The 24519-nt window shown below is 36.7% G+C and overlaps 1 protein-coding gene and 1 long non-coding RNA gene across 2 annotated transcripts in view; one reads left to right on the top strand and one right to left on the bottom strand.

Moving 5' to 3' along the window:
• Positions 1-16849, top strand: part of LOC136882091 (pyruvate dehydrogenase E1 component subunit alpha, mitochondrial) — a 65333-nt gene extending 48484 nt beyond the window's left edge. The window contains exon 7 of the mRNA XM_067154618.2: positions 13864-16849. Coding sequence (XP_067010719.1) covers positions 13864-14052 — 189 coding nt within the window. The 3' untranslated portion in view covers positions 14053-16849. The remainder of the gene's footprint in view (positions 1-13863) is intronic.
• Positions 1-22730, bottom strand: part of LOC136882092 (uncharacterized) — a 92514-nt gene extending 69784 nt beyond the window's left edge. Inside the window, exon 1 of the long non-coding RNA XR_010861086.2 lies at positions 20983-22730. This is a non-coding gene — a long non-coding RNA (uncharacterized lncRNA). The remainder of the gene's footprint in view (positions 1-20982) is intronic.
• Positions 22731-24519: the final 1789 nt, after the last annotated feature.

The raw sequence follows: 24519 nt of genomic DNA, 5'->3' as shown, positions 1-24519 counted from the left end.
TTAAGAATGTTCGCCAGCATAATGATTAGCACAATTAGTTCCCTTCTCGGGAGTCTCGGTTCGATTCCCGGTACCGTACTGCCAGAGATTTACGAATGGCAGGAAGATTGATATGCAGTAAAAATGGTACCTGTAACTCCCCTCCACTGGGGGTGTGTCTAAAAAGGGTTGCATCACCTCGGAAATGAGTTTACTTTAGTTGAGAAATATTCACAATATTAATATAGCAGGCGAGATCATTAACAAAGTGATCGTTTAATATCTTGTAATTCGGGCCAATATAGGTATTTTTTGGAGAGGAGCAAGTTTAAAACGTGATAAAAACTATCCAATTATAGTGATTGTTTTACTTCCCAATGTACCTAACAAATAATAATAATATTGATTTTATATCCCAGTTACTTCTAACGATTTTCGAAGATACCAAACAAAATATACTAGGGTATCCGTTAATTTAAAAAAATGGAGACAACGAACGTACGAAATTAAACATTGTGATAATAATAAAACGCATTACCGCCACACCGCTAGATATCCATAAATACGGCGAACTTTCCTGTTATTTATTTCTATTCTTTCCATCATGGAACTTTTGGCACTATCCGGGCGATAGTATACCTAACCTAAACAACACGGTCTCTGTTATTTTATTTACAGCTGTTTAGGTAAATCCTGATGTGATAAATGTAGAAATCAAGCATGAAATATACTTACAAATAAGGGTCTGGCCTTCAACAGCCGCAGTTATCAAGAGATTGCTTCTAACTCTTAACATAAGCTAGTTATCAGCTGGTGGTTTGGCATGCTTTCTTCAGGATGGCTTTATTTGGAAGGAGTGACTTCTGCTACACATACACCAACTGGGAAGATCAGAGACCACCTCTAAAAATCATTTAGGAATAGATTTGCGCTGTTTGGACTCTATAGTTGGGAACGAAACTATATACACAAGGTTCAAAAAGATGGGACCTCGAATGCTCTTGATTACAGTGCATGGCTGACGCGGGTAGAAATGGCAGTGAAGATGACATCACTTAGAATGGCGACATGCTGGTAGCAGGGAATTTGGTGGCACAAGACAATAATTCAAATGAAAGCAGTGATCAGGTTTACTCAGGTTTACTGTGCGGTAGGCCTACTGTTCAACTGATGGAGACACATGACTGGCCATTAAGTTCTTTTATATCAGTATTGCATGTTATGATATACAATAACCTTATCCCTTTCCTCTACAGAGTCGGGTATGAAGTTAAATGAATTTTCGTATCGAGTTTTTATGACGTCACCCTCGTCAGAGGAATTAATGAGATGTAACGAATGATGTGATATGAGCAACCTAACTAAAACTGACTATATTTATATATATGCCTAAAAGTTATGTTCACCATTTATTGTCTTTTTACATTTAGAAATATTGGCTTTCCAACAAAAATAGCCAGTATAACTAAAATACATTCATACGTTTGTTAAAAGAATAGTGTAGAATGTTTACATGTACAATTTATAGCCTAGAAGTCATGTGTTCACTCCACAAAATTTGAAGTTATCGCATATTGGACCCCCACTTTACATTTTTGGCTGTAAGAGTAGGGGAAAAAAGGGGTCTAATACGTGAAGAAATACAGCATATCCTTCCATTTATAAAGTGCTCTGTAGTATTACAAAATCACACTGTCATCTCACCTCTGCTATATTTCACTGTGGGCACTGTACAGGCTGGCCTGGCATGAGTGACACCCAAACCCTCCCACCTGACTGCCACATGATATAACGCGATTCATCACTCGAAATTACGTATCTGCAATGGTCCACAGATCAGAAGCAGCACTCAGCGATCATCATCATCATCATCATCATCATTCAACCATCTCCTGTTTCCTGGGTGTGGTGCAAGAGTGCTCTCCATTTCAGTCTACACAGGTACATTCCTTCCTCTTCAGTTTTACACAATTCTGTGCCTCTTCCTTGCAGAACATCTTTCATTTGGGATGTTCATCTTGTTGCTGGCCTGCCTTTAGGTTGCTTGCCTTCCACATCCCTTTCAAACCATTTTATTGCTACTCTCTTTAGATCCATTCCCTTCAAGCGACCAAACCATTTCAATCTTGATGTTGCTGGAGTTGCAGACAGTGGTTCCATATGGATGTCTTTTCAGATAATTTCATTTCTGATCTTATCTAGTCTTGTTTTCTGAATATTGACCTCAGGAATTTAATTTCTGCAGCCTGGAGTCTGCTTATCCCTTATGTTGATGGTGCAAATTTCCAGTCCATATGTTGTTACAGGTAGTACGAAGCAGGCCTGATACAGAGTCTTCTTAGATACTTGACTGCCTCAAAGGAGGTTACTGACTTGGTGGTAAAAACAGGCCCACCGGGCGAGTTGGCCATGCGGTTAGAGGCGCGCGGCTGTGACTTGCATCCGGGAGATAGTGGGTTCGAATCCCACTGTCGGCAGCCCTGAAGAAGGTTTTCTGTGGTTTCCCATTTTCACACCAGGCAAATACTGGGGCTGTACCTTAATTAAGGCCACGGCCGCTTCCTTCCCACTCCTAGGATTTTCCTATCCCATCGTCGCCATAAGACTTATCTGTGTCGGTGCGTCGTAAAGCCACTAGCAGAAAAAAAACAGGCCCCTTTCTGAACTCTGTTGGTGATTTCAGCTGAGCTTTGGCCATCTGAGTTGTGCTTTTAAGGTATTGAAAATGATTGACTTTTGAATTTCTTTCCATCCAGCATAATGTTCATATGTCCTCCATGCTTGCTCACTTTCATTCGTACTGATTTGTTCACCAGTAAAATTTGTGGTTTGAGTGGGTGCTTGATCCTTGAACCACAGTTCTTTTATCTCTCAGCACACAGTCGTGGTGCTCGGTGCCCAGTTAATGGCACTGCTCTTCTCGCATCTGATTATGCCATACTACTTTCTTTGATGCTCAACGATCCTCATTAGTCAACACACGTGAGTTATCCAGCTGGGGTTTTGTTGTGGTTGTGACTTCTCGTTCCCACTTGGCAATTGCGTCCTCAACAGTCGATTTGGGAATTGAGAAGAGCACTAATTGCTTACTGATGTGGCACTCAATAACCATTCCTTGTTTTTACAATTTGCTTTATTACATGTTACAAATTTTATATTTGGTCCATATTGAAATGTACATCAATTTAAGATATTACCAAAATTTATTAGGATCAACCTATTCAATACAATAGAATTTACAAAGTTAGGACTTACATCCTATTAAACTAAAATTTGAAGGGACATGTTTGCTTTAAAATCATACATCACACAAAGCTCTCGTGTTATGCTCATAGCTTGCAGTTGACACCTCTGTGTTCTGGGTGCCTTGTGGTAATAAATACCAGAAGTTTTTCCTTTACTTGAGGAAACTTAGCTGACGATCTACAAAAAGCACACCTATTGCTGTTGCTTTGTAATTTTTCCTTCTTTCTCCTAGCTCTGCTGCAGAACAGCATGGAAAGCGTTCCTTTTTGTAGTCAGCTGTTCATACATTTAAAGTCTTCAAACCCTTCTCACATACAATTGTGGAATGTCATATTTTCTTCCCGCTGCACGATTTTGTAACCCTTCAGCCTCTTCAATAACTCTCAGCCTTTCTGCGGCACTGAAAGAATGCAGTCTTTTACCACTCATATTTGCACGCGTTTTACAACTTGTACGCTATTGCGGTTACCAACTCAATACATACGCACATAATCGTGAGCAGAAGTTTGCTAGAAGTACTAAGCCAATCAAATACTGTAACATCGGTTGAAATATGACAAATTAAAGACATATATGACGCTCACACCACTATTGGAAAGATTTTTAAAAAAAGTCTTGCAAAAATCAAATCAATAAATATATCTCTTGGTCATGGCCACCCATCAGTGGTTATTGCTTTCAGATGACCACCAGATATGACATGGTCTGCACAGTTGCTAGGGTTACATTTCCATCACACATTTTGTGACACTAGTTTCTGTAATGCAAATTTTCAGTTGATCCCCAACAACAAGACACATTTATGTAAAACAAAAAAAAAGTGCGCATCTTACTCTGTTTCAATCATTTCCAGTAGCCTGTTAAATTTTTAGGGAGAAATTCTCCGGTGCTTCATTGGTCCACGCATCTCTCACCTGCAAGACTATTCCCTGACCCAAATTTTCCTCTTCCCTTGTATCCCTTTCAATACATTTTGTACCTCTTGGAGCAACAACGCAGTAATTAATTGTAAGGCATTTTTAAGTCAGATTTCTCCCTATCACCGTGTTATTCACTTCATGTTTACTAGTAATTTGGTGTCCAGTTTTAATCCAATAAAACCAGCCTACACACACATACTGTACACTGGCGGAAAATGAAATCCCAACACCAAGAAGGAGTTGTGTTTGATAAACAAAATTAATTCAGGATGTGTGTTTGCACATCTGAAAGATGAGGCCTATTCATATTTGCACGCTTGTCATCAAAGAATGGTGCTAGTAGAGCCACTATGACCTTGCAAAACAAGTTTGTTTTAAGTACGCGCTGTACACTTCGTGAGCGTTAGTCATCGTCCAGTGTTGATGTGAGGTAGGTGCGAGTCAAATGTGTCTTTAAGGAGACGGAGAAGGCAGTATCACCGAGTTTGAACGAGGCCGTGTAATAGGGCTATGAACAGGGGGATGTTCTTTCCGTGATATTGCAGAAAGACTTGCAAGAATGTATCAGTGCATAGGTGTTGGCAACAATATTCACGGGAAAGCATTGTTTCAAGAGCACTGGGGTACAGCCACACACACGGCATTACATGGAGAGGGAAGACCGCCGCATGGGTGTGGTGCATCGTACTGAATCTGCAGCAGCCATTAGAACTTCAGTTGGCACCAGAGTGACACAGCAAACTGTAACAAATCTATTACTTGAGGGATAGATCCAAGCCAGACGTTCTGTAGATTTCATGCCACGAACTCCTAATCACTGCCATCTGCGACTTCAGTGATGGCTATAGGTTGTAAGGAGGAGGCCAGATGAGCACTTGGAACGAAGCCGTCTGCGGTATTGGCACACCAGGACTGTGGTCTGGGAGCGATTTCCTTTGACAGCGGGAGTTATCCTAAGAACCTTGACAACGGATTTGAATGTTAGACTGGTGATGGAACTGGTTGTGCTGCCATTTATTCGTAGTATTCAACGGGGTGTTCTCCAACAGGAAAACACTAGTCGTCAAACCACTGTTCTTGCCCAACGTGCTCTACAGAGTGTCAAGCAGTTGCCTTGGGCTATGAGATCACCAGACCTTTCGATCATTGAGCACATACAGGACATTATGGGTTGACAAATCCAGTGTCATCCAATACCAGGATTTCATTTTCCACCAGTGTGCTTTCCTTGTGTAATTACAAATACTCACTTCAAGTATCTGTCTTCACTAAATTTTCACTTTGTAAATTAACATTGAAGGAGAAACTCAGTGAAGTACCTTGATTCTCTAACATGTTTTTTTTTTTTGCTAGTGGCTTTACTTCGCACCAACACAGGTAGGTCTTATGGCGACGATAGGATAGGAAAGGCCTAGGAGTTGGAAGGAAGCGGCCGTGGCCTTAATTAAGGTACAGCCCCAGCATTTGTCTGGTGTGAAAATGGTAAACCACGGAAAACCATCTTCAGGGCTGCCGGCAGTGGGATTCGAACCCACTATCTCCCGGATGCAAGGTCACACAGTAGCGCGCCTCTAACTGCACGGCCACCTCGCCCAGTCTAACATGTTTAGCACCTCCTAAACAAGTCTGCAGATACGTGGTGAATCTCATCCTGTGAGATATTCAGTATACTTGATGATTGTTCTATAGATTTTTTTCTCTTGTGCGAGGGTTGTTGACACCAGAAAATTCGTAAATGGATTCAAACCGCCACTCCTTGACAGACAAATACTTCATAAGCAATAAGTTTTGTATTGAAATACAAATTACAAATCCAAAAGCGAAAGCTATTATTAATATAAGAGCTACATTAAATTGGGACTAGTTTTGATCTTCCCATGAGATCATCTTCAGCCAGAAATTATACAAAATTGACAGTTATGATGTAGAAACATACAAATATTAAAATAAGGTTGTACAACAAAATTAAAATTGGCAGTTTTAGTTGCTATACATCGTCGAATTAAAATTACATCACAATTCTGCTCAAACATAACGTGAAGTTTCACTTTCTTAGGCTTATGGTTTGAAATAATTTTAGTACAGAATCACACGGATGAAAATATTTTTCCATCATATATAGCTTTTGGAATTTGACTCCTGCTCATTTAAAGTAGAATGAAACCATGTGGCATTCCATTAGGGACATCTTGGTATGTTGGAAGAAAGTACAAAATCGAGTGAGGTTTGTCTTCCAATTCGGATCAAATTCATATATTTATACCTAGTTGTGAAGTCCAAGGTTTGTTGCAGGTGCCGTCACTAAATTATTTCAAACCACAAGCCTAAGAAACTTCACCTAATTTTTTAACAGAATTGTGGCTTAATTTTAATTTGACGATGTATAGCAACTAAGACTGTCAATTTAAATTTTGTTGCACAGCCTTATTTTAACATTCATATGTGTCTGTATTATGACTTGTCAATTCTGTATAATCTTTGGCTGAAGATGATCTCATGGGGAAATGGAAGCTAGTTCCAGTTTAATGTAGCTCTTATTGGTGGAGCCATTTTTAGACAAATGCTCTGCAAAGCACTCTACAGTGAAAACATGTTCTAAAGCAAACATCACTTTTTAAGCAGCACTTTACTAAAAAACATTCATACAGGAACTACTCCACCAAAATAAACTGATAAACACTGGAGAGATGGCAACGATACCAAACCCTGCGGAAGTCAATAAGGTGACCTCATTTATCAGTTAAATTAATAAATTTCATTGTTTGTCTGTCTGTATTGAACCAAGATTACAACTTTTATTATAATTTGGATCCACCTTATTCAATACATAAAAACTGTTGTTCAGATGAAATTACAACATATATTTCAATCAGAACTAGTTATGACGCCCTTTTTGCGTCATCATCAGCTGATATAGGTTCTTGGAAAAATTGGCAATCACATAAGTTTATCTTCGTCAAATTGAACATAATTTAAAACCATATTAACAACCTAAAACTGTGTTACAATTATACTGTTTCAAAGTCCATATTTTCTACAAGTCCGAGACTTGCGAGTCTTAAACCTTAAATTGATGAAAACATATGTAAACCAGTTTGCTCACGAATAAACTAACGTGGATTTAAAAGAACAACAACTTAAAAATTAAAAATTGTCGTGAAGAAACATTAGCTTAATTTAACACTCTTCTTAAAACGTGACGTAGATCGTATTAAAATAATTCAATAAAATCTTCAGAGTCGCTTTAATGGAGCAATCCTAGTGAGGTGGAACCGAGCAATCGGTCCTTTAAGATGTTAACAAGTAGAACGTTCCCAGTTCAATGCGGACCTGAAATAATAGGAATCTAATCAACTATCGCTTAACTGAAGAGGCAAAATATAAAGTTATGTCTTATAACGTAAACGTTTTTACGTGACTCACCTCAAAAGATCGCTATCCATGCGAAGCACAATGAAGCCTAGCGAGCAGTGTTGTGTTGGATGTAGGAAGAACTTAAAACGGTCCACCTTTTCAATACAAAAATGTTATATTTATTTACAACATGTATTTGCACTTGGAACTAGTTTCGACGCTGTGTTTGCGTCATCATCAGCCAAAATGTGGGAAATAGGCAAGATGTAGGCATTTATATTACACAAGGCGTGACATTAAACAATACACATCTTATAAGGAGATAAAAACAGGGACGAATATAGAAACAAATGAATCGTTGAGAAAACAAAAATTATACATATTAAAAATAACCTTGACCACATATCTTGCAGTGCGAAAGTGTTCTTTCCTACCATCCTTTCTCAGTTCAATACAGACAAAATGAAATTCCTATGTTTAAACAGTGTTGTGTTAGTAATCAAGTGTCCAAGGTTGGTCTGGGCCGAAAGCGGGAAAGAGGGGAAAGCGGGGGGGGAGCAACTGAGGAGCGGCAACCTGTTGGAGCTCCGGATGGCGCGGTCGTAGAAAGCAACTAGTAAAGCTATTACGCATAATATGAAACACCGTCCTATTGACCGGGATAAGAATATTTGATTTTTCAGAAATTTCATTTAAATTAAGGTTTGGATTAAAATACTGATCCAGGTGTATATAGCAACCCTCCGCAACATCCTGCAAACTTCCTTTTCCTAAGTTCTCCAAGATCTCAATGTCCTGTTCTATAGATGTGAATTTATGCTTTAGATCATGTACATGCTGGCCTACCGCGGAGAACTGTTATATTTTATTGCATTGGTATGTTCCGTGTATCTAATTTTAAAACTTCGTCCTATTTGACCGAGATATGTGGACCCACAGTCGTTTAATTTAAATCTATACACACCCGATTTGGTATATGGGCTCGATCTATTAACTGAGGCTGAATTGTGCAATACAACTGTATTATTATTATTATTATTATTATTATTATTATTATTATTATTATCATCGTCAGTACGAAACGAAACCTTGACATTATGTTTCTTGAAAATATTAGTAAACTTATATATATCCTTATTATAAGTAAATATTGCAAAACGCCTTCTGATTAGGTTTGTCTTTGGCCAAAGTGATTTGTAAACGGTACCTGAACTTGTTGACGATACGTTCAATAAAGCATTCACTAAAACCTTAGTCATTGAACAGATTATATTGAGTTCTTTATTCAAATTAGCTTTTGTCATGGGGATTCTAAATGCCCGTTCTACTAAACTATTGTATGTAGAGTTTTTTTTTTACTCTGTGGGTGTTTTGAGTCTTGTCTAATAATGACTGCCGTTTGTGTAGGCTTTCTAAAAATACTATAAGCAAAAGATGAATCCGATCTGTTGATTTTTAAGTCAAGAAAATTAATCGATTCATTACTTTCTGACTCCAAAGTAAATTTAATCTGTGGGTCAATGCTATTAAGTACATCTAGAGTAGCCGTTGCGTCCCTAACACGTTTGTCTAAAATTACTAATGTATCGTCCACAAATCTAGACCAAAACAGAATGTTGTCAAATTCTCTGTCGTTCTCCATCATGTATGTTTCCAAAGAATCCAGATAAATCTCCGCCAAGATTCCCGAGGCCGGAGATCCCATTGTCAACCCATCCTGTTTTCCCGAGGCCGGAGATCCCATTGCCAACCTATCCAGTTTATAAATGACCTTGTCAAAGATAAAGTAGTTATTATTTACAAATAACTTAACCAATTTCATGAAATCTTGTATTTCAAGTTCACTTAGCTGACTGTAGGATCTTAGATTCTTAAAAACAATAGGCAACTTATTGGTTCTAATACTCGGAAACATGTTGACGATACCAAATTAATGTAAGGTATGGTGAGCTTGTAATTTAAAATTGCTTAATTTATTAACCAGTTCTATGGAGTTCTTTATGGATTTGTTTGCCGTAAATCTATAGTGTTGTTTAAGGAATTTCTGAATGAACTTAGCTAATTTGTATCGAGGACTGGGTCTGTAATTTATTATGGGCCGAATGGGAACCCCGGCCTTGTGAATCTTGGGGAGTGCTCTCGCTTTTGGAAGGCCCGGGTTCATATTTACTAGTTTTTGCTTCTCCTGTTCGGTAAAGAGGAAGGAAGTATTCTTTAATGTTTGTTTTAATTGGTGTTATAGAGTTTGCGTTGGGTCTTTCTTGATCAATAAAAAGTTTTCATTATCGAAAAATTGTTTAGTCTTATGAATGTAATCATCCTTATGCATAATTACCGTCACATTACCCTTATCTGCCTTAGTAATAATGAGCTCCTCATCTTTAACCTTCTTTTTAAATTCTATAATACACTTTTTATCAATACTGATGTCCTTGGAACTGTAAATGGCATTATCTTTATTATTAGTAACTAAATTATTGTGCAACTTTCTTTTAAAATCTAATCTAACTTCCTCCTGCACCTCATGTGGTAATTTACCAATCGCAACCTCCGATTCCACCACAAGTTTTGTGGTTTTTTGGCTAGGTTGAAATTAGGCCAGTTATGTTTTGGGCCTTTAGAAAGAATTTGCATTTCTTTCTCATTCAAAATGGTCTTGGAAAGGTTGATAACTGGTGTATGAAAACTCCTGACTAAATCTTTATTAGGAGACTGTTTAGTTTCTAAGACTGGTTTGCTTGAAAACGATTCTTTCTTTAGCATTTCTAGTTTTTTTTTTTTTAAATCCAATACTTTCTGTTTAGCAGGAAGAAAGTTATCTAATTTATTCTGAACCGAGTCTTGAAAAATGTTTCCGAGTATTAGAACCAATAATTTGCCTCCTATTGTTTTAAGAATCTTAGATCCTAGTCAGCTAAGTGAACTTGAAATACAAGATTTCATGAAATTGGTTAAGTTACTTGTAAATAATAACAACTTTGTCTTTGACAAGGTCATTTATAAACAGGATGGGTTGGCAATGGGATCTCCGGCCTCGGGAATCTTGGTGGAGATTTATCTGGATTCTTTGGAAACATACATGATGGAGAATGACAGAGAATTTGACAACATTCTGTTTTGGTCTAGATTTGTGGACGATACATTAGTAATTTTACACGAACGTGTTAGGGACGCAACGGCTACTCTAGATGTACTTAATAGCATTGACCCACAGATTAAATTTACTTTGGAGTCAGAAAGTAATGAATCGATTAATTTTCTTGACTTAAAAATCAACAGATCGGATTCATCTTTTGCTTATAGTATTTTTAGAAATCCTACACAAACGGCAGTCATTATTAGACAAGACTCGGAACACCCACAGAGTAAAAAAAAAAACTCTACATACAATAGTTTAGTAGAACGGGCATTTAGAATCCCCATGACAAAAGCTAATTTGAATAAAGAACTCCATATAATCCGTTCAATGGCTAAGGTTTTAGTGAATGCTTTATTGAACGTATCGTCAACAAGTTCAGGTACCGTTTACAAATCACTTTGGCCAAAGACAAACCTAATCAGAAGGCGTTGGCAATATTTACTTATAATAAGGATACATATAAGTTCACTAATGTTTTCAAGAAACATAATGTCAAGGTTTCCTTTCGTACTGATAATAATAATAATAATAATAATAATAATAATAATAATAATAATAATAATAATAATAATAATAATAATAATAATACAGTTGTATTGCACAATTCAGCCTCAGTTAATAGATCGAGCCCATATACCAAATCGGGTGTGTATAGATTTAAATGTAACGACATATCTAGGTCAAACAGGACGAAGTTTTAAAATTAGATACACAGAATATGCCAATGCAATAAAATATAACAGATTTTCCACGGTAGGCCAGCATGTACATGATCTAAAGCATAAATTCACATCTATAGAACAGGACATTGAGATCTTGGAGAACTTAGGAAAAGGAAGTTTGCAGGATGTTGCGGAGGGTTGCTATATACACCTGGATCAGTATTTTAATCCAAACCTTAATTTAAATGAAATTTCTGAAAAATCAAATATTCATTTTGATTTCCTTATTGAGTTTTTTAAAAATGTACATATCCCGGTCAATAGGACGGTGTTTCATATTATGAGTAATAGCTTTACTAGTTGCTTTCTACGACCGCACCCTCTGGAGCTCCAACATGTTGCTGCTCCTCAGTTGCTCCTCCTGCTTTCCCCTATTTCCCCCCTTCGGCCCAGACCAACGTTGGACACTTGATTACTAACACAACACTGCTCGCTAGGCTTCATTGTGCTTCGCATGGACAGCGATCTTTTGAGGTGAGTCACGTAAAAACGTTTACGTTATAAGACGTAATTTTATATTTTGCCTCTTCAGTTAGGCGGTAGTTTATTAGATTCCTATTATTTCAGGTCCGCAGTGAACTGGGAACGTTGTACTTGTTAACATCTTAAAGGACAGATTGCTCGGTTCCACCTCACTAGGATTGCTCCATTAAAGCGACTCAGAAGATTGTATTGAATTATTTTAATACGATTCTACATCGCGTTTTAAGAAGTGTGTTAAATTAAGCTAATGTTTCTTCAAGACTCTTTTTAATTTTTAAGTTGTTGTTCTTTTAAATCCACATTAGTTTATTCGTGAGCAAATACATATGTTTTCATCAATTTAAGGTTTAAGACTCGCAAGTCTCGGACTTGTAGAAAATATGGACTTTGAAACAGTATAATTGTAACACAGTTTTAGGTTGTTAATATGGTTTTAAATTATGTTCAATTTGACGTAGATAAACTTATGTGATTGCCAATTTTTCCAAGAACCTATATCAGCTGATGATGACGCAAAAAAGGCGTCGAAACTAGTTCTGATTGAAATATATGTTGTAATTTCATCTAAACAACAGTTTTTATGTACTGAATAAGGTGGATCGAAATTATAATAAAAGTTGTCATTTAACAGTCTCGTGTACTTGCTACTTTTAAATTTATTAACTTAACCATTGTGGTTTGATTTTATAATGGTCTGTTATTGACTAGAATCTCTACTCCAATAGATACTCATTACCATAGGATATTTAAAATCAGCCTTGTCAATACTTAGTTATTTAATTAATTATTTGTTATCACCTCGTACACTGTACATGTTTCGAGGACCTTACTATCCTCTTCCTCAGTGGTTTTTTCACACCACCAATTATCTCTTGAACTGCTTTACTTATTATTAAACACCAAACACCAAAGTTTTAAACATCTCTTAATTGAAATCTAATGTGTCATAAATAGAATGTATCATAAATGTCATAAAAGTACATTAAAACCACACTATTCTGTTTACAATCTTCTTAAAATGGTGTCCATGTCTATTACCTAAAAATATACTGTAATCAATTTATTAAAATTAGCATCTCTTAAAATTTTACTAAAATCTTCTAATTCAGAGATTACGCCATATTTCCATCTATCCTCGATGACTCCATAGAGTGGCAGCTCTTCACTCCAAACTCAATGAATATCCGATCAGATGACAACCAACGGAGGTCAAGGGCAAAGTGAATGCACCAAATTTTAAATACAAAAACTGACAAGAGTTTCCGATTCGGGTGTCAAAAAAAAATAAAAAATCCTTATCCATTTTGCTAATATAAGAGAAAGATACTGATCCTGATATCTATGTTCTACTGACAGGCATGTTACCCCATGCTAAGGTCAAGGCCAGTTATGTTTATGTATTGACAACAGTATATTCATTTAGGTTGGAGTGAAGAGGTACCACTCTAGGGAGTGTTTGAGGACAGATGGAAATACCAGCAACATTCATCTGATGTGATTTCTGAACTGGAAGATTTTTGTAAAATTTTAAGAGACTTTAATCTTAATAAATTTATTATATTTTTTAGGTTATAGACAAGGATGACATTTTAAGAAGTTTGTAAATAGAATAGTGTAGTTTTAGTGTTCTTTTATGACATTTATGATTTATTTTATTTATGACACATATTAAATTTCAATTAAGAGATGTTTAGAACTTTGGTGTTTGGTGTTTAATAATAAGTAAAGAGGTCCAAGAGATAATTGGTAGAGTGAAAAAACCATTGTGAAAGAGGACAATAAGGTCGTCAAAACATGTCTGGTGTAAGATGTGATAACAATAATTTATTAAATAACTCGTATGTATTGACAAGGCTTGCTACTTATTGGACTTTTATGATCTGTGACTGCAACTGCGCTTGGTGAATTCCCTATTCGACTAACATTGCACCTATCTTGCACAACTTTAAAATAAAGACCCTGTAGTAACAAAATCTACAATAGTTGTAAACATGAGGTGTGTACATCGGACTGCTTACAGAAAATCGATGACGCAATACGAGCAGAAGTGGATGAGGTTGCGAAGAAAGCGAAATCAGATCCTGAAATTGGTTTGGACGAACTAGCGGCTGACATTTACTCGCTGCCCATCGAGCAGACTGTTCGTGGTGTCGTACCTTGGGACCGCCATCCGCACAAGAGGATAGGAGAAGCTGTCAACTTCAAATGAAGTCTATATTCTTGAGTGGTCTAGAGTCATCACTGCCAAAATTTTATGGGAGAATAATACAAAGGAAAGAATAAATCACCAATTGGCACAGTAATGTGCCAAAAACTTGTCTATTCTTTTCTGAAGGTTTTTTTAAAACTAAAACTTGTGATAACAAGACTCTAGACAAGTGGTGTAGAATGTGAAGTACCTTGCCAAACCAAGGAGTTGAGCATTCCATTTGCAGCTTTAATTTAGCAGTTACTTCGTTGCTTATACTGTGGCCTTTTCCCTCATTTTTATTTCAAATACCGTAGCAGTTGTGTGCACTCTTTTGTAGTCACAAGGATGATGAATAAACAGAGTTCAGTAGAGATGCTTCCTCGACATTCTAAACTGAAGTCAAGCACAACTGCGTATTACATTTTAGTCAGATGTACTGTACCTAATTTGTTAAGATCTTGATATACTCGCTGAACAGCAAGTTAGACCTTATTTTAGAATTCACTCCATGTCATCTGTACTAATATTATAAAGAGAGAAAGTTGTGATTTTGTTTGCATGTGGAGAGTTAAACCTTGGAACCATTTGACTGATTTCAATAATTCTTTCACACCAATAGAAAGCTGGTTGTTATAGTATGCAGGGATGGTGATATTTTATAATAGCAATATTAGATGAAATTCTTATAAAGGTTTGTATTTCAGTATTTTCTGTAAACTTTTTAAAAATTGTGTTTTGAAGATGAAGTAAAACAGGAAAATCAACTCAAAATACTAAATATATACCAAATAATTAAGTGGAAAACTGTCAACTTTTCAAATAAAGTATTATTTATTTATTTATTTATATATTCTATTTATCTTCTGAAAACTTAAACCAAGGAGTTTGTAGAACTGTGGACTACCCTTAAATGCTTTTGACTGTTCAACTCAAATACTCAGTTTGCCCAAGCAGCTCTGCAGTGTATTTAATGTCCTATCAAGATTGTAGATGCTGAAAAAGTTTTCAGTACAAAACAGTTCAATTGTAAGTGATAGAACACGAACGTTGTATGTTGTATGATTCCCTTGAGCAGTGTCTGAGATTCATGAATATGATGCAAGTTAATTTTGAATCATTATAAACATGTCTTTTTTTCTTTTCTATGTATACTTGGCCTATATCAATTTAAAACAAATTTACAATTTTATCATGTTTTATTTTAATTTTACTGTAGGCTCTATGTAGATGTGTTTTTAATTTCTTAGTAATATCACCAAAATATTAATCAAAATTAGTTCATATTCCAAGTTATTTTTTTTGTCAAAACACTATAAAACTTTAAATTACAAATGTACCAACCATAATGCTAAATTTCTGGTAAACATCTCCACCCCTAGATATATACATTTACTAGCTTCTACCCATGTTGTCATGGTTTTCAATATTTAAAAAAATTTCAAGCATGTTGGATAGGATACAAATGTATGACATCCAACGTGTGGAGAATGCTCTGACAGATTTGTTGCAGTTGACGTAAGAACTGCTTTAAATAACATTGCATTATTATGGACACATTAGATGTGGACAGGGGTGGTGAAAACTATTTAAAGCAGACTTTGAAATGTATAAGAACATTTGAAGAATATAATTGCGAAACTGCATGCACCCAAAAATCCACAATGCTAGAACTACAAAGAAACAGGGTTGTATAGGGGCAGTCATTCAAATTTATTTTCCTTCTTTTTCAGTCACTAGGTATCCTCCATAGGACTTCTACCTTTTGTTTATGTTTATGCATTAAACGCTAAATTCCTGGAATCATTGCATATTAAAACATGTAAATTACAATCCTACACAGAAGTAAAAAAAAATGGTGTGAAAGAAACAAAAAATAACAATCTATTCAACACATTACTGGCTCACATCACAGAGTAGGGACCATACAATCTCTTTTTGTGTACTATTTGCAGGATCAATAATATATAACACAAATTATAAAGCAGAAATTTAATATCCTATAAGAGTACACAGAGCAAGGAACATGTGGTCTCATTATGATACAAGCTTCATGTTGTCCATGTTGATGAGTCCTTAATTCACTCTATAAATCAAAGGAGGGGATGTTCCATCTGATCATTAAAATAATTTAAAGTTCAATTATATTTTATATCTTTTTGCACGATTCTTAAAATTTTTAAACCCTGTTCAATGTTACAGAAATTATGTCCAAAATCAGCCATATGATGTCCCATTGTAGAGAAACTCGCTACCTTGAATATATTAATGCATTAAATCACAACCTTACTTTATATTGTTGAGGAATGCTTCAAACATCTAGATCTGTATGCTAACCGTCCGACTCCACGGCTAAATGGTTAGCATACTGGCCTCTGGTCACAGGGGTCCTAGGTTCGAATCCCAGCAGAGTTGGGAATTTTAACCATAATTGGTTAATTCCGTTGGCACGGGGCCTGGGTGGATGTATTGTCTTCATCACAATTTCATCTTCATCACGGTGTGCAGGTTGTCGATGGGCGTCAAATCAAAAGACCTGCACCTGGCAAGCCAAACTTGTCCTCGGACACTCCCGGCGCTAAAACCCATACGTAATTTCAGTATGCTAACCCAAATTATAACTTAAATGAAATAAGAGAAAAAATGATATAATACTGTTATCCCTTTAATTGCCAATTTTTATCCCAAAAGTTTGCCAATCATCACTACAAACTCACCAGCATCTTCCGCCTGCTTCCCCTCCGCTTCTCTTCCTCTCTTAATCCAAGTAATAGCTCGCTCCAAGCGACGGGCGGCACTCAGTGCCCCGTCAACACAGCCGCTGAGAACAGGCCCACGGGGAACCAAGGGAGTAAGTTCAAATGTTGATCTTTTACATTGAAATTGTACTTGACACAGTATTCTTCAAATCTAGTTTTTCCTTCTTTTGAGACATTCACCAACTTATTCTCATCTCAGGACTTGAAATAGGTACGTGTATTGGCAATTCCTTAATCTACATCATCTTTCAATTTTACCGCTAATCACCATAGCAATTAAGGATGTTCCCTCAGGCGAACTTTTGTTATATAATGCAATAACACCAGCATCGAAGCCAGTTTTAGAGCACGGCAACATTTTACATTCCTTAAATAATCTGAGAATTCTCATAATTTGTGAAGAAATGTTATCTGGTGCACAAGTTTTAACCCCTTTTAACTACTAAGTGGGCATTTTAAGAACAGCAACGTTGATATAATCTTTTAATTACTGAAGAGTGCTATTTTATTACAGTATTTAAGTTTATGCATCTAGCTGAGGATGGCCCAATCAGAGGGCCAGAGCTAGTACTAGTGTTTCAATATAAAATATAATTGAACTTCAAATTATTGTATTAAAGGTAAACTCGTGTCCTCATCCCAAGGTGGTGCAGCTCTTTTCTGGCACACCTCCCCAAATGGAGGTGAGCTGCATGTACCATTTCAATCACTTACCAGCCCTCCTACCATTCTTAAATTTCTGGTAGTAGTGGGAATCAAACCCGGACTCCTGAGGACAGTAGCTAATAACATTAACCGTTACACTACGGAGGAGCTGCACCACCTCGGAATGAGGATAAGAGTTCACTTTAATATTGCATTGATCAGGTGGATCATTCCCTCCTTTGAATTACAGATTGAATTAGGAACATGTGGCACGGTTGACCCGTTAAAGATTCAGCCTTCTGCAAAAGTTACTTCGTTCTTCTGAATTGTTGAAGACAGACATAAAGAGATGCTACATATCCAGCTTTATACTTTATCGCTGCTGTACATGAGGGAAATTAAATTCTAAGTACACTTGATGGGTTCATTTTTAAATAGGACTAATCATTTGAGCAGGATATTCACTTTTCTCTGGCGTAGCTTTTCCTCTGACTAGTTTCACGTTTCCTTTTGCTGGATTGTTCCCTTATGAGAGAGCATGATAGTGAACAGCCCTTATGTTATCCTCTAATTATGGATGAAATTTAATCCAGATGCATAAAGTCATTCAGACCTGATAGTTACACCAAGATCCAAACATGTTTTCACATTTATTACATTAGTAGTTATGTTTCTACAAATAATGGAATGATAATATTCATAACTCCAATCAGTATTATTAAAAAAGAAGTGACACTTCAGCATTCATTAACATATCACTTAACATTCCAGTTTTGTCGAGTGTGATAGACGAGAGCATGTAATGCAGTTATAATTTCCACTACATCAAGCAGTATTATACACAGTACGTCCATTAACACATTTCTCAACATTCCTAATTTCATGAAGTATTCTATACAATGTTGGTAACAAGCAAAGTTTATTTGCGAAAATAACTCTGTATTCCTGTTTTTAATTATAAGATGTTTTTTAGCATATTTCTGAGTTGTACAACAGTTTTTTGATCAGGCAATGGATTATTTTAGTTCCATAGTGCTTTATACATACAACACTGAAATCAAGGAGTCATGAGTGACTTAAGCTTGTTTGTTATCAAATAGTCCCACAAGGATAAAATGGGTTCCTTTATGATGCAGTGGCAGCTGATAATTCATGGTCTGTACAGAAGAATTGTTGGTTTTTGTAAATGATGTAAATGAATAAAATAGGCACTTGTGCCATTAAAAAGAGCATTTCTCCAAGTTTGCATTGCATTACTGATGGTTCATTTACGCTTAATAGAGGGCCACCGGGCCACTGTTTTCAAAATTGCAAGGTAGCAGGGGAAGGCATTTTGTGTGCTCCGATTTCAGGTGCCCAAATCCTGTATTACAAGTTACCATTGTTTATAGCATCAGACGAAGTAAAAATAAGTGACTTTTGCATTGAAGTGCAGTTCAAGATGGAAGAAGATGGTTTCGCAGAATTTTAGAGGTAACTTACTCTGTGGATCAGTGGTAGAGTGATGGCCGTCAGATTGGGAGATCGAAGGGCAGATAAGTCTTTTTGACACACTGTTGTACAATGCTGGCATGTAAAAAATCTTTGGTGACACATTGTGTTTAACCGACATTAAACTTTTCAATAAGTTGCTCAACAGAGTTCTAGTTTATCTACCATCTGTTAGAGTAAATATAATATTAAAATCAACACCCAGGTAACCCAACGTCAAATCAAAGTGCTTGTACTCAGTAGCTTAGGTCATTCGATGATGAAGATTAGTGTAGTAGTAGTAGCAGCAGCAGCAGAATAAGTAGAACGAAATAGTGTCATTACTCCCTTCCTTATCCATGGTGGTTTGTGGGTCAGTAGGTCAGCCACCAGATAGCGCTGTGAGGGATATTAGCTCTGGTTACGTTAACAAATCTTATCCACGAAATTTCATGGTAATTTTTGTACCAAACTGAAGATAATAATTGCTTTTACTCAAATAAGATGTAAAATCTGCAGTAAAGTAAGAAATACCGTTGTTACTAGAGAAATATCTATATGTACTTATGGGTTGTAGACAGGATTCCCTTATGTTGCATTCCACTGCTCGTGCTGTCTTTTGTTTCTTTCTTGAGGTCCAGCACTAGCACGGATGAATGGGAGTGCTATGTCTGCGAATTCTCTTTATCTTTGTCCATATGACTAGTGCGGGCAGTTCAAACAGCAAAATAGCATGATCCCTGGACCAATAAATATATCACTTAATGAATGAGTTAGGGCACAAAACGAATGAGCAACATGAAAACGACACCTAATTAATTCACACAACTTCACTGAGCAAAGACAACACACACGAAAGTGTTAGACAAACAAAACATATACGGAAGTAGCAGAAGTAATAGTTGTAAGGTAGTAAAGTATGTATCCCATATTATTCTCTACAAGTAAAATATTTTGTACTATTTCTTAATTTACTGCAAATTTTATACTTTATTTGAGTAAAAGCAATTATCTTCTATTTGGCACAAAAAATACAGTGAAATTTCGTGGCTACGATTCGTTCACGTAACCTTAGCTCTTATTAAACATACCGGGTTTGCATCCCCCAGTTAGTATGCGAGATGTAGTGCGGGAGGTACATTCAGTCGTGTTTCTACCCATGACAGAAGATTAATACAGTGTCAGTGCTGTTCCTTGTGCATATCACCAAGCAATGAGAGCATTGTAACTGCTTAATAATAATTATGCTGTTCAATAAAATTCAGGAAACTCAATTGTCGAAAATTACCAGCGTTTCCTTTTGCCCCAGTGCTGCATGGGCTCATCAGTTGGATACTGCACCTTCCCAAGGCACTGGCCAGTAGCGCCACCACTGCAAGCTATACATGTGATAAGCACAATGCAGTGCCGACGTACTAGGGGAAAATTGCATCTCCACTTGCTATACATGCCCTTCCGAACTAGCATGACCAAAAATATGGTTTTCGACTGAGATAGCTAAATAAAATTCAGGAAACTCAATCGTCAAAAATTACATGCTTATCACATGTATGGCTTGCAGTGGTGGCGCTACTGGCCAGTGTCTTGGGAAGGTGTCGTATCCAACTGATGAGCCCATGCTGCACTGGGGCAAAACACTGCTAATTTTTGACGATTGAGTTTCCTAAATTTTATTTAGCTATTTCAGTTGAAAGCCACATTTTTGGTCATTATGCTGTTTAGTTGTGTTCCAGATTCTAGATCGGGATACGATAAAATACCGAATGTCAGTGTTGGGCATTTTTTTCAGCAACCCCCCACCAACCATAAGGATCTGTTTGAAAAATGGGCCAAAGCATTTCTGTAGAAAGATAGATAATTGTTGGCAAGTAACTGCAGTTTTTATGTACTTTTTTTGGAAGACCTTATTATAAAGTCAGTCTAACTGTTTCATAGGGAATGGTGTTGGCGAGTATTTTAATTCAGTTGTGTATGTATTTTGAATTTAAAGTAAACAAGCTCCTTTAGAAGTGTTTTCCAGTTTGAAAATGGTCAATATTGCTGTAAAATAAAGAACAAAGCTAGTTAGTAGACCTACCTGATGTTCATTGACAGCTTGTAGGGGTTTTTCCCGAGGTGCTGCATAGCGAATGGACTGGAAGGGAAGTGGGAGCTTGTTGTGACAGACTGGATAAAGAGATACAACCACTTGCTTATGGGCAAGGAGTGTACTTCTTACTGATAGGGGCAACCAGTAGTTAGATAAACATTACACTTGCACGTAGAGATAAGGAAGTGACCCCCTCATCTTGCTACCTCACAATCACAAGGAAGAGTTTGTACTCTGGACTTTAATGATGTTTGTACAGTAGGTCAATCTGTTGCAACACCGAATTCAACCGATTGGTTATCATGGGCACCATTACTGTTGAAACAGAACCTACTTTCATAATATACAGTTGTTAGGGATGTAAAGGTATTTTGAAGCAGAATATCTTTCTCTGTTCTTTTCAAAAAGTTCTGAACTAGCGACTGTTCCTAATTCCCATTTTTTAGTTTATTCCTTTCTGGAAGGGTTTCTGTGAAAATTAAGGGTGATGGGAAATGTTTATTATGTCTTCTCAATCATAAGGTTTGTAAATTTGGTATTTAAGCATTTAAAATACAGTATTTTGTTTGGTTAAATACAAGAACAGATGACAGCGGGATGTAGTATGATTGGTCACTGTATGCCTGCACTGGCAGCACACTTGAACTCAAGGAATGATGACTCTAGTTCTACTCATTCTGGTCATAGTAATAGTATGTTTGTCTTACTGAGGATGACCCAATGTTGAGTCAAAACTTCTTATGTCTGTGTAGAATTTTGTCTTAATTGGACGTAAAATATTATAGTATTGACTAGGAGGATATCGACACAATTTTGTACAATTTTCTAAGAAATATCATAGCTTCTACTGTAAAACAAGTGCATGAACATAAGAGATCAGAAATTATATTTTACACAGCTTTAGTTATTAACTCTTATTCAATACAAATAATATTATTGCAGAGATTTGACATTTTCTGTTTTGGCCCCCTTAATATTGCTATAACACTGTATTCTAGTTAGATAATACCTATATAGCATAGTGCACATACCAGCTATCCCTGATCTTACACAGAGTTTTGAGGAATTCTGTTCACCAGTTTCCCAGTGATGATGTAACAAAAATTGAACTGAAGCCACTTTTGAATGCCTAATCAAAGATAAAAGCAAAACAAAGTTTGCACAGAGTCTGCTGTAGCCTGGATGGTGGATTCAGGTGTTGCAATGTTCCTTAAGATGTCTAGAGTTAACCAACTTTGTCTTTTTAATTTGTGCTGTGTAACAATTTGCATTTAGCAGTATTCATCATGTAGGATAGGGTAGAATTATTCCATGAAGAATGAACTTGGTGAAGGTGGTTATTGTTGATTGTTTTAAGAGGAAGTACAACTAGGCAACCATCCTCAAACCTTCTGTGAATCAAATTTACGTACTTTTTATCCCACTAGTCAACTTAGGTTATTTTCAGGTCTAACTTGCTGTACAGTATCTGTTAAAGTTACTTTATTATTTGTTAGCACCCAGTATTGTTCTGGGATGGCTGGTCTGCCTTAGGCCAGTTGGCAAGTGTATTGAACTAAAAAAAAACCCTTATTCAGCACGAGAAGAAAATCTAGATTTTCAATTTTTTAAAACTGATGTATGTAATGTCAAATGCCAAGCATTTAATGTATATTGCAAAGAAAAGAAACCAAACCATGTGCAATAAAATTTACCCATGTGTTCAAAGGTTATTAAGTGCACTCATAATGCCTATCTGTCCTCCTGATTTTATTCTTACTGTTTACCACCAGTTTCCTTACATCCACAATCCTCCCAGAGGCTCAACAAGTTACCTGGGAGCTGGCTCTCCCTGATTCCATCATTGATCTCCTGAGGTAAGAGGATGAGAGAGGAACTTTTAAATTCAGATCACTTCTGTGGAGCAGTATGAAATTTTAAGCTTGGTCGCCCTATTTGTAAACTTTATTTCTATCCTAGTCATTCATGGGAATTAAGAACTTGGTGCTTTGTTTCAAGACACTCTGCATTAGTGGACTTCATTAGGCAACATGGCAAAGTACACTTTTACTCACCACCCTATCGAACTAAATTGTTCCTAAAAATATATATCCGAGTAACAACTACCTTCTGCGCTATTGAATGAATACTCCTGTAAAATCACATTCCTAACTAATTTTGGATGTGGAACTGACTTTAATCGGATTTAGTTTCTTTTCACTTCTCGAAATCAAACTGCTTGTGCTTGCACATCTGACCTCATAATGACATGTCATTTATCCTCTCACCTTACATCATTGATACCTGATGTATCATATTTTTATATTCCTCATCCAAAATAATTACTGTAAATTTGAATCTTACCTCTATGCCCCATCTTAATTTAATTTATGTCAAGTCTGCTTATAATGATGATTGTTATTCACTCTGTTGTTTTAGTGAAAGATTCTTTGATAGCTAGAATTGAAATGAGAACTAATAGACATTGACATTAATATATGAATTGTTTAGCAGTTTGTGGTTATCTCTCTCTCTCTCTTCATAGAGTTATTCCTTCACTTCCCTGTGATATTGTTGTATTTACCCTGGGTAAATGATGGAAGAGGAATAGTGGAAGGAGAGAGAAAGGTGGAGAAGTGCCATAAATGCTCCGACCCGGCAGTAGCTGAATAAGGGGAAAGGAGGAGGATGATGACGACTTAAGTCCATGGCAACCTCTCAGTAGCCTAGTTTCACACTCTTTGTTTCTGGTATAATTGGACCGTTATTGGAAATTATACACTTTTCAGTTAACTCACTCTTGATTGCCAGCATTTTCCCCCAGTGTGTTAATTTGGGTTCAGTAGTTGGTAACTAGCACACCTACCAAGAGGCATGGCTAGTGCATACCATGGAGGCCACTGCACAGGCTACTTGGAGCCTCAGACAGTGCCAATGCACTATGAGAGACTCGGTCTCTTCTTCAAAAATTGATGCTTGCTAGGCTATCAGAGGATATAGATTTTGATTGCCGTAGGAAACTGGAAATAGTTGTCGTGAATGAGTAAGTTTTTTTGTAAAAGAAACAGATTCTCTCATAGTGCATTGGCGCTTCCTATGGCTGCAAGTAGTCTATGCAGTGGCCTGCACTACATGCACTAGCCATGTGTCATGGTAGGTGATGCTGGCAACCAAGAATCAGTGATCTGGAAAATGTATAATTTCCAGTAATGGACCAATTATATTGGAAATACAGAGTGTGAATCAGAGAAGTGTATTGCCCTCCTTACTCGTCATTATCAGGCACAAGTTGATTTGGAACGAAGGTTAGTGCTATGAAAAGCAAGACTTTGATCATGATGTGTGGTAACAGAACAGCCAGGGGAGTGATAAGAATAAGTAATGAAGTAGAGAAAGATTTTAAATATTTGGGCAGCATGTCATCACAGAATGGAAACTTGGATGGAGAAATTACTTTAAGAATACAGCAATCTGCACGTTTTTACTAGTATGAGACACACACACACACACACACACACACACACACACACACACCTGTATTGACCT

Source organism: Anabrus simplex, chromosome 10 (genome assembly GCF_040414725.1).
Source record: "Anabrus simplex isolate iqAnaSimp1 chromosome 10, ASM4041472v1, whole genome shotgun sequence".
Lineage (NCBI taxonomy): Eukaryota > Metazoa > Arthropoda > Insecta > Orthoptera > Tettigoniidae > Anabrus > Anabrus simplex.
This window is presented reverse-complemented; position numbering and strand designations above follow the sequence as displayed.